This window comes from Eretmochelys imbricata, chromosome 20, assembly GCF_965152235.1.
Source record: "Eretmochelys imbricata isolate rEreImb1 chromosome 20, rEreImb1.hap1, whole genome shotgun sequence".
Classification (NCBI taxonomy): domain Eukaryota; kingdom Metazoa; phylum Chordata; order Testudines; family Cheloniidae; genus Eretmochelys; species Eretmochelys imbricata.
The window spans coordinates 16376206-16390407 of record NC_135591.1 but is presented as its reverse complement, the minus strand read 5'-3'; the positions used below and the strand labels follow the sequence as shown (position 1 = coordinate 16390407).

General features: G+C 49.1%; 1 protein-coding gene across 1 annotated transcript in view; it reads left to right on the top strand.

Moving 5' to 3' along the window:
• Positions 1 to 12726, top strand: part of LOC144277793 (adhesion G protein-coupled receptor E1-like) — a 29288-nt gene extending 16562 nt beyond the window's left edge. The window contains exons 10-16 of the mRNA XM_077838786.1: positions 5440 to 5634; positions 6349 to 6584; positions 7305 to 7371; positions 8523 to 8614; positions 10665 to 10833; positions 10943 to 11047; positions 11835 to 12726. Of these exons, the coding sequence (XP_077694912.1) occupies positions 5440 to 5634; positions 6349 to 6584; positions 7305 to 7371; positions 8523 to 8614; positions 10665 to 10833; positions 10943 to 11047; positions 11835 to 11870 (900 nt within the window). The 3' untranslated portion in view covers positions 11871 to 12726. The remainder of the gene's footprint in view (positions 1 to 5439; positions 5635 to 6348; positions 6585 to 7304; positions 7372 to 8522; positions 8615 to 10664; positions 10834 to 10942; positions 11048 to 11834) is intronic.
• Positions 12727 to 14202: the final 1476 nt, after the last annotated feature.

Sequence of the window (14202 nt, the reverse complement as noted above, 5' to 3'; positions counted from 1 at the left end):
TCCTTTTCCATGTGGCTTGTACTTCCTCTGTCCCAAAGAGAAGATCACAGCACATGGGCATGGAAAGGTACTTGGAGTCTCCTGTTCATAGGCATGTCCCTACATGTCCTGCTGACTCTTGGGCATAGCCCCTGGCTTCTCTCAATGTGTTCATTCTAGAGCTCAGCGATTCTCAAACTTTAGGAACCTGAGGACCCCCATTTTAATTTAAAATTTTTCGCAGACCCCCAACCCCCTGCTCAGACCCAGGCCCCACCCCCATTCCATCTATTCCCCTAAGGCCCCACCCCACCTCTTCCCGCCCCCTGTCTACTCCTGCTCCTCCTCTTCCCTGTGTCTTTCTGCCTCCTCCCCTGAGCGCCCCCCATGCCCACTCCTTCTCCTCCGTCCCAGTGCCTCCTGCATGCTGCTGAACAGCTGTTCTCCGGCATGCAGAAGGCACTGGGAGGGAGGTGGAGGACTTGGTCAGCAGGGTCTTCGGACCCTCTGGAGTGTCCTCGCGGACCCCCGTTTGAGAAACGCTGGTATGTTACACTAATAAAAATGATACCAACAGGATCTTATAAGAGGGACAAGGCAAATTGCCACGTTTATTGTAAATACAACAAAATATTCCTATATGCAATTTCTATGTAGATCCATTCACTCACACAGACATTCACACACAGGTTCTACATAAGGGTTGTTATAGTTACCAGCCTAGATGTTGCTCGTGCCAAGTCACTGGCCAGGTGGCCTGGACACGAGAGTGGAGCCGAGTCATTGTCAGATGCGCAGCCGATGCTCCTGGAGGGTGGTCGGAGAACCAGACTCAAAGAACACAGTCCCTGGACCCAATTTTTATAGGTCTCTGGTTCAATACAAGTCTATGGAAGATGCTTCATCATGCTGAATTTACAATTGAGATGACCATCAATCAGCTCAATCAGCAGGTGGTACATCCATGACGGCTCCATGATGGCTAGGTGTTATCTTCTTGCTCTTCCTTGATGCGTTTTGGGTGGATTCCGGTTCGCCCTCCAGGGGTCACCCGGTTATCTCCACTTTGCATATTCTTCGGCCCACGGATATCAAGGTTGAAATTCTTAGGATTAGGCTGGCAACATTTATTAACCAATTATTTCCCTGCTTCAGGCTCTCAATTCCATGCACTCATCATTCATTCTTTTACTTAACAACACAATCTATGACTCTTGATTCATTTAACAAGTTTTATCCCACTATCTATTTTTCCCTCTTTGGATACCAAGATTTACATAGGCATGACAAGGGGCCCCTGCGGGGGAAGAGCATCAGGGTGTTGTTTTAAAGAACAGCATTTGTTTCCTCAAAGTTCTTATCACTTTCCAGCACAGACTCTTTGTCCTGTATCAGCTTGAAATAATTAGCACTTTGGCCTTGCATTTGTTACAGAGTGAAATTCAACGGCACGGAGCTGATGTTCATACCTTTTTACAATACCTATATACTCTTTTGTCTATCTTTATTTCTACTACTACATAATTATAATTCTATCCTACTTATATAGCTTTGAGGGCGACCCAACAGGTATAGCTGATTACCCTTGATGGGCCATCAAACAAATTGGATAGTGCTGATGCCAATCTGTCTGGGGGTGTCACCCAGAAACACAGCACAGACATATCACACATTTATAACTCACGATGCAAAGATGATACATACATATAAACAAGATGTTCATACTTACAAATCGTAACTTTTCGACTGATACCTTACATGGTAAGGTAAGATTCACTGAAATTTTGTAATATTGTTACACATATAAATGGTCACCCATATTCCATAGAATCATAGAACTGGAAGGGACCTCAAGAAGTTATTTAGCCCAGTCCCCTGCACTCAAGGCAGGACTAAGTATTTTCTAGACCATCCCTGACAGCTGTTAGTCCAACCTGCTCTTAAAAATAATGATGGAGATTCCACAACCTCCCTAAGCACTTTATTCCAGTGCTTAACCACCCTGACAGTTAGGAAGTTTTTCCTAATGTCCAACCTAAACCGCCCTTGCTGCAATTTAAGCCCATTGCTTCTTGTCCTATCCTCAGAGGTTAAGAACAATTTTTCTCTCTCCTCCTAGTAACAAACTTTTATGTATTTGAAAACTGTTATTATGTCCCCTCTCAGTCTTCTCTTCTCCAGACTGGACAAACCCATTGTTTTCACTCTTCATGCATAGGTCACGTTTTCTAGACCTTTAATCATTTTTGTTGCTGTTCTCTGGACTTTCTCCGATTTATCCACATCTTTCCTGAAAGGTGGCGCCCAGAACTGGACACAATTTTCCAGTTGAGGCCTAATCAGCGCGGAATAGAGCGGAACAATTACTTCTCATGTCTTGCTTACAATACTCCTGCTAATGCATCCCAGAATGTTTGCTTTTTTTGCAACAGCGTTACACTGTTCACTCATATTTATTCTGTGATCCACTCAGGGCCGTCCTTAGGCATACGTAGCTGCATATGTGGCTGTGTAGGGCACCTGAAAATTTGGGGCACTGCTGGGGCTTAGTGTCCACCCTTCTGCCTCTTCCTATCCCTGTTCTGACCCTTCCTGCAGGCTCACACAGCTAGCTGCTGCAGCCTGGTGACTCTACTCTGGAGGGGATCTAGTAACTTAAAAGTGAAAGCCTCCAGTCTGCCAGACCTATTAGCACAACACTGAAACTGTTAAAGAGCCATTCAAGTGGTAATGAAGCCATTTAACAGGCATTTGCCAACCCCTAGGGATATACCAGCAGGACAGTGGGGTGGGAGGAGGTATTGTTTCATATTCTCTGTGTATATATAAAGTCTGCTGCAGTTTCCACGGTATGCATCTGATGAAGTGAGCTGTAGCTCACGAAAGCTCATGCTCAAATAAATTGGTTAGTCTCTAAGGTGCCACAAGGACTCCTTTTCTTTTTGCGAATACAGACTAACACGGCTGTTACTCTGAAACCTAGGTATATACTGTCAGTTTCTGAATTTACTGACAAAAACGGTTGTGCATTAGTGTAATATTTACTCAGAACATATTAGTCTACAGGACCTTAGTTTAAAATGTGCTTTAAAAGTATTTCATTACAAGATTGCTGAAGATCATAAAATCACATCTCTAAAGAATCCTTGCATAGATTTTAAGATCCACAATCGGAGTATTCATCTTTAGCTTTAAATGCTTGGATCATCAAACATCTAGTTTTTTAAATAAATCCTTCAAACAACCACTCTTATCTAAAATACACATTTTAATTTTAATTACTATAGTACAAAAAACTTACTTCCAAAGTCTTCCTGTCTATCCCTTTCTCCCCCACCCCTCATTGAGGAGAGGCTAGCTCTTAAAGGGACAACACCCCCTTCCTTCCAAATAGCTGGACAAATGAGTTTCCCTTTCTTTACTTCTGACTATTTGATGAACTAGTTTTAAGAGAACCATCCAGCGAAATCAGTACCTTAGTAAGATATAAAATCCTTTGTTATGCCTAAAATCTTTGGAAACATATTTTTTAAAGTTGGTGAAATTTTATAAATGTGTCTGTTGTTATGGAGATCACACAAAGTAAATTAGTTTTCCCTTTCTCTAAAAGCAATGAACATTGTTATGAACACACTAAACCTCTGTGACTGATTAATTTAAAATAATATCTTTGTTTCAGTGAGTTAAATATGTAGTCATCTGGAATGATTACTTTATGAAGGCTTAAGAGTACATTTAAAAAATAAAACGAGCGTAGAAATACTGATTAAGAAAATATAAAACAGAGAAGAGCTGCATCATATATTCCATAATATTTAATGTTGTATTTGGCAGGACAGCTGACTTGCCCTTACTACAAAGTTTTTTCAAATAAATCTCTGACAAACTTCAGGGTATAGCAAAATACTTGAGACTGACATTTTTTATTCCTAAATTTAGTGCTTTTAATTAGGTACCTTCTGCATGTCCAGTCTTCACCTTCTGGCATGCAGTGGAAAACATGCTCCATTTTCTTTTGAAAAACCCCCCCTCTCTTCTGCAATTTCTTTCTAATGTCATTTGCTTCTTTTGGATTCAGGGATTTGGCTGGAAGGGGATGAGCAGGGAGTGGAAGGGAAGAGAGGAGGGAGACAGTGGGGAGGGGCGGGGCCTGGACAGAGTGGGGGCGGGGCCTGGGGTGGAGCAGGGGTGAAGTATGGGCGGGGCCACAGGCAGAAGAGGTGGGCTGGGGAGCTACCCTGGGAAAGTACCAGATTAAATCTGGGAAAGTACCAGATTTAAGATGGATTCCAGTATCATGTGACATGGTCACATGTCCTGTGAGACCCCTAGTCTCCATTCCTCCAGGGCTGGCCTGTAGGTACCGGAAGGTTTGCAAGTAAACAGAGCCATTTACAGGTGATTGATTCTGAAGCACCCTTAATGGCTTCCACTTAACATGTGTACATCAGTGATACAAGTTTATATCTTATTCTCCTAACTCCAAACATAGAAATAATACATGCAAACAAATGGGATGAACACACTCAGTAGATCCTAAGCTTTGTAATGATACCTTACAAGAGACCTTTTGCGTAAAGCATATTTCAGAAACATCATAGTTACACTCATAAGCATATTTTCATAAAACATTATGGAGTGCAACGTCACGCGCACATTCTGCGTAGGGAGAGGGTACGGGGGTCTCTGTGGGGAACTGTGACTCTCCACCTCCGTGAGGCGGGCCAGGTGGCTCAGTATCCTTGCTGCCTCGTCCTTCTCCCCCCACCCACAGCTTGACTATGAACCACGGATAACTAATCTCTGGGAATGATTTTCCAACCAGTTATGCACCCACCTAAAAGTGGCTCCATCTAGGTTGTATTTGCCTAGTTTGTTTATGGGAAGTCTCAGAAGCCTTAGGGCTTGTCTACACTGGCAATTTACGGCGCTGAAACTTTCTTGCTCAGGGGTGTGAAAAAACACCCCCTGGAACACAGCAAGTTTCAGCGCTATAAAGCGCCAGTGAAGCAGTGCACCAGGTAGCTACGCCTCTCGTGGAGGTGGGTTTTTTAAAGTGCTGGGAGAACTCTCTCCCAGCGCTCTGCTGCGACTACACAAGCCGCGGTAAAGCACCGCGATGGCAGCACTTTAGCATTGCCAGTGTAGACGAGGCCTTACTAAAGTCAAGAAATACCACATCTACCTTGTCACCACCATCCACAAGGCTTGTTACCCTGTCAAAGAAAGCTATTAGGCTGGCTTGACACGATTTATTCTTGACAAATCCATGCTGTTATTTATCACCTTATTATCTTCTAGGTGTTTGTAAACTGATTGCTTAATTATTTGCTCCATTATCTTTCTGGATACGGAAGTTAAGCTGACCGGTCTGTAATTCCCCGGGGTGTCCTTACTTCCCTTTATTTCCCATGTAGCATCTCAGCGCTCACTGGTGAGTCTCCCTTTGCTGTGTTACAGGAGAGTTATCCACTGACCGTCGTCACCTACGTGGGACTGACCTTCTCCCTGCTGTGCCTCCTCCTCGCCATCCTCACCTTCCTCCTTTGCCGCTCCATCCGCAATGTCAGCACCTCCCTCCACCTGCAGCTCTGCCTCTGCCTCTTCCTGGCCGACCTGCTCTTCCTCACTGCGGTGACCCGCACCCGCAGTCGGGTCTGTTACCCACTTTTATTGTTGGTTTAAAATTGAGCTGTGTCCAGATCCTCTGTCAGCATTTCTAAAGCTCCCCTCACTCCAGCACCTTTTTATACCCTCAGCTGGACGGTAACATTTATTCCATGCTCTTTAGTCCTGCAGAAATAATTATTTACTCCCCTCCAAAAGAAATCTCTCTGGGTGAAACCAGTCCTTCCCTTTCCCTTGTGGGCTCCATCCTTCATCAGACAAAGGAACCTCGATTTCCAGAGTCACAGTCCCCTGCCTGTCCTCTCTGCCCCCACACTGATGGGCAGATGCAAGGCACCTATATCTTGAAGCAGATACAGAGAAGAGAACCGACACCCTCCAGGTCTCTCCCTATTATGAGGACCGGGAACTTGTTTATGTCCCTGCTCCCTATCCTAGGATTCCTCACAGTATCCAACAATTTCCACGATTCATTTGGGAACTACAACCCCCAGAAACCATCTTTGCTGAGTGGAGATCAGGACCGGCCTGGTCTCTGAATGATTGAAAGGGCCAGCCAGCTTGCCCTTAGACAAGCCCTCGTAGACTGAAGAATGTATTTTCTCTGGGAGAGAGCCGTAACTGGAGAGATGTGTTAATAAAGAGCCCTATATGATCCTCACAAAAGTCCCCCCACCTCCAAATTCAGTGTTTCCCTTCCCAGAAGCAGTGTCCCAGAGCTCTCTCTCGTCCTGTCCTCAGGTGGTGTGTGCTGTCATTGCTGGCTTCCTACACTACCTCTTCCTGGCCTGCTTCAGCTGGGTTTTCCTGGAGGGGCTGCACCTCTTCCTCACCGTCCGGAACCTGAAGGTCATGAATTACACCAGCGCCAGCTGGTTCAAGAAGAGATTTATGTACCCGTTCGGCTATGGATTCCCAGCCCTGGTGGTGGCTATTTCTGCAGCGGTGAATCCTGGAGGCTACGGAACTTCCAACCAGTAAGTGCAGTGCCCATCCCGAAGGGGAGCTGGGATCTGGCTTCCATGTGGTTGTCTGGCTCATCCCAGGACTGACTTGAACCTAGATTTCCCGGCTCACCCTGCCTGGGAGCTGACTGTGACACTAGGCTGCCCTGAGCGCTGTAGTTGAGTTGCCCACCTGTCAGACATCTACACTCCTCATCCCACTGATGATGCAGAAGAACAAGCCAGAAAGATCCCAGCTTGACTTCCAGCTCCCAGGCTGGGTTTGTGGCATTGGTGGGTAGGAAAGAAATGCACCTTCTTACTATTGGCAAATCCCTGAGGATCCCCTCTCTCAAGTGAGCGACTCCACTAAAACAGGACATGGCAGGTTCTAGACACCCCAGGCTAGATCCTCAGCTGGTGTAAATCAGGGTAGCTTCACTTCCTTCAGTGCAGCTAGGCCAATGTACATCCGCTGCATGTCTGGCCCTCCCTCAATACTGCGCCCATCCACCAGGAAGGGTCATTTGAGGAGGTGGAAGAGGAAGTGGTGGCTGAAAGCAGGAGCTGCTGAGGTAGATGGGGAGAGCTGTTAGCCTGCAGCCCGCAGGAGAGTCGGCCATGTCACAGGCTGGCTGAGATCTATCTTGCTTTTGAGAGCCAGCTGCCCTGTGACACCCTCTTTCTGCCCGCGGTGCTAAAAAAGGGTCGTAATCCCATTAAAGTCACCTTCTTCTTGCTCCCTGCCTGTAGCTGCTGGCTCAGCCTGGAGAGAGGATTTCATTGGAGCTTCCTAGGACCAGTCTGTGCCATAATCCTGGTGGGTACCTCACAGAACCACAGGGCCCCGTTCTCCTCTCTCCTCTGCAACCCTGTGGAGTCCTGTGGAGCCAAGAGAGGAATATCTCCCAGAGAATTTAAGATGAAAGAGTCCAAGAAGATCCCATTTCATTCCTCCCTCTTTGGCCAGTGCAGGATTTCCCACTAACAGAATAGCCTACGTTCTATGGAGGCAGTCCGGGCGAATGGGTCGGGCACTGGGTTGTGAGTCAGGGGACCTGACTCTGCCACTGGCCTGCTGTGTTAACTTGGGAAGTAGCTTCCCCTCGCTATACCTCTGTTTCTCCTCCCACCCTTTGTCTGTCTTGCTCATAGGCACCGAAAATAAATAGCAGATGCTCAGCACTCACTGGCAGCCAGCTCCCCACTGCCGGCGGCTGTGCCGATCAACTCCTCCCCCTCTATCCCAGCGCTTCCCGCAGTCAGCTGTTCTGTGGTGTGCAGAACGTGCGGTGGGGGAGGGGGTGGAACTGGGTGGGAAGAGGTGGGTTGGGGGTGGGAAGAGGCAGGTGTCACGGAGTCCCCGGGCGATGCTCTGGAACTGCTCCCTACGAAGCCAGTCAGGACTCTGGGGAAGTCTCCTTCTTGTGAGCAGCCTGTCTTCAGGACACACAGCCCACACAGCTTCCACCTTCCTGGGTCTGACCTCGGAGCATTCAGCATCCTCTGCCCCTCCGTGCGCTTCCTACAGCGAGTCCACACAGGCGGGGTCCTGGGGAAGCCAGAGGGTCCTGCACCCCAACTTCGCAGTCAGACGTGACTCTCAGCCAGCCAGTAAAACAGAGGTTGAAGGGAATCCTCTATAGACAGGACCTAGGAGCTTTGGGCCAAATCACACAGCTCTAAATCTGGAATCAGTGGAGTCACTCCAGATTCAGATAAGAGCAGAATGTGGCCCTCTGGCTGTATGATCACATGTGATGCATTGCAGCCCTGCCTTTGCCAACTGTTCCCTGCATGGCCTGGGACCAAGATCTGGTAGCGAATGGTATATGACCCACCTTGACGAGCAGTCACTGGTCTGATCCCAGCAGCAGCAGTCTGATCCCATAGGATTGTTCTGTGCCTCAGGCAGAGAGACTGGCCTTGGCTAGCTTGTTTTACAAGGAATATTTCATGCTGTTTCCACAGATAAATTTAACTTTTTTTATTGTAACCCTCTGGATCCTGAGAGACAAACTCTCCTCCCTTAATGAAGATGTGTCCACTCTCAAAGACACCAGGTAAGACAGCACTATATCTACTAGAACAGGGGTGGGCAAACTTTTAGGCTCGAGGGCCACGTCTGGGTGGGGAAATTGCATGCAGGGCCATGAAAGTAGGGCTGGGACAAAGGTTGGGGTGTGGGAGGGAGTGCGGGGTGTGGGAGGGGATTCGGTGTGCAGGAAGGGGCTCAGGGCAAGGGGTTGGGGTGGAGGAGGGGTGTGGGGTGTACGATGGGGCTCAGGGCAGGGGGTTGGGGTGCAGGAGGGAGTGCAGAGTGGGGGAAAGGGCTCAGGGCAGGGGTGCAGGGAGGGGTCCGGAGTGCGGGAGGGGGCTCAGGAAAGGGAGTTGAGTTTTGGGTTACAGGAGCGGTTTGGGGTGCAGGCTCCGGCACGGCGCCACTTACTAGGAGTGGCTCCGGGGTGGCAGCGGGGCTCAGGCAGGCTCCCTGCCTGCCTGCCCTGGCCCTGCACCGCTCCCGGAAGTGGCCGGCACCAAGTCTCTGCGGCCCCTTGGGGGGAGGGGGCAGAGGGCACCGTGCGCTGCCCTCGTCTGTGGATACTTCCCCCAAAGCTCCCATTGGCCATGGTTCCTTGTTCCTGGCCAATGGGAGCTGCAGGGGGGCAGGGGTAGAGGAGCGGTGTCGGCAGGCGAGGGCAGCGTGCGGAGCCCTCTCCTCTCCCCTTCCCCCAGGGGCTGCAGGGATGTGGTGCCGGCTGCTTCTGGGAGTGGTGTGGGGCCCACGGCACCACAGGAGTGGCAATTCACAGGCCGGATCCAAAGCCGTGATGAGCCAGATCTGGCTCGCGGGCCGTAGTTTGCCCACCCCTGTACCAGAAGGGTCCAGTGAGCTTCCTATATGGGAATTCCTGTGGGATTCCCCACAGAGTGCTGCTAGAATACAGCTGAGCACATGCCACTGTAGGGTTTCCAGGTTATCTTGGTGACCTTCTGCTTGATGAGAGAGTAACAGTCTCACTGTCCAAGGAGCTGATAAACCCTAACTCACATCAGCAGTCCCTTACTCATGAGTCCTAAAGTTGTCCATGGGACCATCTGCCAAAATAAGGACAATTTGCATGAGTAAGGGTATGCTGGATCAGACCTTAAATTAGACACACCACAGCCAGGGTGGCAAAGGAAGGGTCAGGTTAGGAGAGAGGAGAGGTCTACGGCAGAAAAGGATCATCATGGGAATTACTTTTCTGCCATGTGTATCATCTTCGTCCCTGGATGGATTTTGAGTTGACAGTTGCAGTCTGTTCCGAAGCCTGCTGAAGTCAGTGGAAGTATTGGTATGGAAGAGAGTGCTAGATCAGTGAGGCTCTTGCAGTAAGTCCTGTGGCACATTCAGATTGTGGCATGCAAATTGTCTTTCAATTAGCTCATCATGAAATCTGTTTGTTAGGGAGGAACAAGATCAGGGCCGCCAGCTGGGAGTGCTGGGTGGAGACATGAGAGGGGAAAAAGATTTTGGAACCAGTTCAGAATGTTGAGGCTTCAGAAAGCCATGGTGTTACTGCCCGTGCGTAGTGCTGTGTAAGGAGAAATGCAAGTCTGTGCTGATAGTGAGAGCTGGGCCATGTGCTACTTAGGGAGGAAACTCATCTCTTTTCCCTGTGGCTGTGGATACTGTCGAGGTAAAGTGCCATCCATTGAGGAGGAAGGCAAGTGTGGCTTACTGTTGCTCTGTAGCAACCCCTCTGTCTATCTATGGACCAACATAGATGGGTTCCCGAGAGCCCAATATCCTGTTCCCTCTTGATTGTCACATTGCCAGGGCCTGATGTGAAGGGATTAAAAACAAAACCGTAATGAGAGGTTGAACCATTTGCTTTGGAAGAGCCACCTGTGGGAGGTTAAGGTGTGTGTGTGTGGGGGAGATGGTTGGGAACAATATTGTATTTTGGATTCATAGGCGTAAGTTGCCATTGTGTTCATCTTGACAGTACCCCTAAGTCACAGTAAAGCGGGTGCCAGCTGTTTCGCCCCACACTGCCCGCAGCCCCCTGACTCAGTCACTCATCAGAGGATCGTTATAATGGGATCTCTCCATCTGCCTTTATCCAGATTACTGACTTTTAAAGCTATCGCCCAACTATTCATTCTGGGCTGCACATGGAGTCTTTGTCTCTTCCAAGTCGGCTCAGGAAAAATGGTCATGGCGTATTTATTCAACATTGTCAACAGCCTGCAGGGAGCCTTCATCTTCCTGGTGCACTGTCTCCTCAATCGCCAGGTAATGCACATGGCGTGTCATCAGCCACCCAGTGACTTCACGGGACTAACAGTGGCCTGTCTGAGGGTGTTAGTTGCATGATGTAGTGACCATGTCCCTTATTCTGCAGGTGAGAGAGGAGTACAGGAGATGGATTAAAGGCACAAGAAAACCCAGCCCCACAACTCAAACATTTAGTCCGTCTGTGTCCACTGTCGCTACCAACACCAAGGTGGTAAGAGATCCTCTATTCTGTTCCAATATCAGCATCCAAAAGTCGCATCCATCTGGGTCTGTCAGAGCTGCTGAGATGCCTTGTCCCCTGAGTGACACATGCTTGTTTTAACCCATCTGAGAACGGCATTGGGAGTCTTAGTGAAATTCAATTGCATCCAAATCAAGGGGGAATCCCAGGTCTCCTAGAACCCAGCACAGAACTCCTCTTTTCTTGCGCACCTCCACGTTCCCTTCCCTTTGCTTCTTTGCAAGCTCCATGCATCACTCGCTGTGGAATGGGCTGGGATACAAATTCAGGTAATTATCCAATTGGGGAAGTTTGCAAACCAAAACCTGGGTGGAAATCTTCCCAGTGTAGATGGGCTAGGCCAACGAAGAGTTAGCCCTGGATGGAATTTCCTCTGGCTCCATTACCTCTACTGGGAAAGGATCCAGAAGCTTTGTCTGGAGCGAAAAATGGAGACTTATATCTGGGAAAATCTCCCTGCTCCAGTCCCAGCATGAGACGCCACAACCTTTGTCTGGAAGTACACATTTCTGGTTTATTTAGAGCAGCCTCTATTAAGTGCTACTTTATGGCTTACCTGCATGGGTTGGGGAAGGGAGCGGGCTTTGTCTACACTAGTTTAGTTATTTTCCTGCACGTGATGTCACTTCAGTGGAGGCTGGCTGAATTTTGCAGACTCTGCACTATTCCTGAATGAAGACCCAGTCCTGATCCCATTGAAGTTGACTGGAGTTTTCCCATGGGATTGGCACTCAATGTATATTTGTTTTGCTGGCAGGTGAGTTGCGGAGAGCCCTCCACTTCATCTCTGTGAAACAGTCATCTCTCCAACCAACGATGTTTATCGTACAGCCGGCTTTGCTGTGCCAGCGGGGCAGTTGCCGTTCTTCATCCCAACTACATACAAAACCTGGAAGGGGAAGCGGGATTGGACAAAATCCTCTCTCTAATCCAAATCCAAAACTCCTACTGAATTCAAAGGCCACCCTAGGGTTTTAGCTGGGTGTGTCTCCCAGATTTAAAGGGCCAGATCCCAGTTCAGAGAGCAGTTATTTCTTAGGGAAAGCACAACATGTGGGGGAGTTGCGGGGTGGGAGGCGATTTGCAGAGGCCTCGCGTGCTGTGTGTGTGAGCTAGCTCTGCTGTTTCACTGTAATGCGTAAATAATAAAATAACCTGCTTATGGACCTTGGTTGCTTCTTTGGTTTGAGGGTTTGCTGTCAGGTTCTGCCTGTCCTGGAAACCTAGGGCCCAGTTCTAAAGCCTCTTTATGCCAATCTGGCTTAAAGGTGTAAAGGGGCTTTAAAGTGGGCAGCAATGGCCCTGTGATTAGCCCTCCTGGTCAGGAATCCTTCCTCGCTGCTGTGGAGCTGGCATAAAATCTCTCCATTAGCCCTGCTCCCAGCCCCTGGCATGGGGGTTGTGACTGGTGGGGTGGAGGTGCTGCTGAGGGCATGGCTGAGGCACACTGCTTTGTGACTATTGTCTGCTTCCCAAGGCCCCGAAGGACCCTTGGAAATGCACAAGTTTACACCAGCTGAGGACCTGGCCTGTAACCGCGTTTCAGCTTCAGCGATGTCACTGCACCACTAAATGCTCTTGACGTTACCTGGCGATTGAGGAGACACTGCACCCAGGAAGATGAAGGCTCCCTGCAGGCTGTTGACGATGGGGACTGCTGGGCCGACTTGGAGGAGACCAAAGCTCCATGTGCAGCCCAGAAGGAAGAGCTGGGCAATAGCTTTAAAGGTCAGTAACCTGGATACAGGCAGATGGAGAGATCCCGTTACAATAACCCTATGGAGAGCAATTGGGTCAGGAGGATCTGGGCAGAATGGCGTGGAGCTAGCAGCCCCTGCTTCCTGTGTGGGACAGGGCTACTGTCAGTGAGAACACATTGGGAATTTGTTCCCATGGATCCTAGATATGCTGTTCCCCTCCTGCAATCCCTCACACCCTCCGCATGCCAAGGACCTTCCAAACCAAGGCATTTGACCCACCAGGGTTGCTTTGTTCCCTTCTCAACTATGGTGTCTGAGAGTGGACATATCTGCGCCGAGGGAGGAGAGTCTGTTTCTCAAGATCCACAGGGTCGGGGCAAAGAACGTCACATTTATCTGTGGAAACAGCTGAAAATATTTCTTGTGAAACGTTTCATCCGGGGCCAATGACTCGAGCTGAGGCAGAGAACGATCCCAGGGGAGAGATCTGAACACTGCAGAACCAGGGACCATTGATCCCCTCTTCTGTAATATCCTCTGGTAGCTCTCGGTCCCTCCCCATGCACAGAGCTGATGGCACAGCCAGGGCTGAGATGGATCAATGGGATCACAGAGGCCAGATTCTGCTTAGAGTTAAAAATGAAGTGATTCCAGCGGGCTCAGTTTACAGCAGTGTACCTGAGAGCAGGATCTGAGTCAGAGTTTCCAGCGCCTGTCTTTAGGCTCTTCCCTGCCACTTTCAGGCTGCAACTAATCTCCCCATCCAAGGCTCTGGGAAGAAACCGCATGGACTTTTGTCATCTTCACTCCACCCAATGTAGATCCTTTCCCCCACCAAACACTTGCATGGTGCAGCCCCTCCCTTCCTCATTCCTTGGGTCAGTAACTGGACTAGACCAAACTCTTGCTGTCCTCAAGGTAAGCTCCCACTGGTTTCTGGGATTATGGCACAGACTGGACCCAGGAAGCTCCAATGAAAGGCTCTCTACAGGCTGAGCCAGCAGGTACAGGCAGGAAGGAAGAAGAAGAAGCGCAGGCTGTAGCTCACGAAAGCTTATGCTCAAATAAATTGGTTAGTCTCTAAGGTGCCACAAGTACTCCTTTTCTTTTTGCGAATACAGACTAACACGGCTGTTACTCTGAAACCTGTCATTATCCCAGCTGAGTGACATTAATATGAGTCTATTACCCCTTTTCAGCCACTGGAGCAGAGATGGGGTGTGACGGGTTGGGTCACAGAAACCCCTTTGGGAACTGCCACTTGATGTGCTGTGACTACCTCTGAGCTGGTTTTCCTTGGCATCTTGGGACTTCAGTGCCTTGCCTGGTTGTGCCAGACACACTAGCCTGCTACAAACACAGACCCAGGTCCAAACCACGCCCCCAAAAGCTGCAGGCTTTACTGGAAACAGCTTAAGAAGTGCT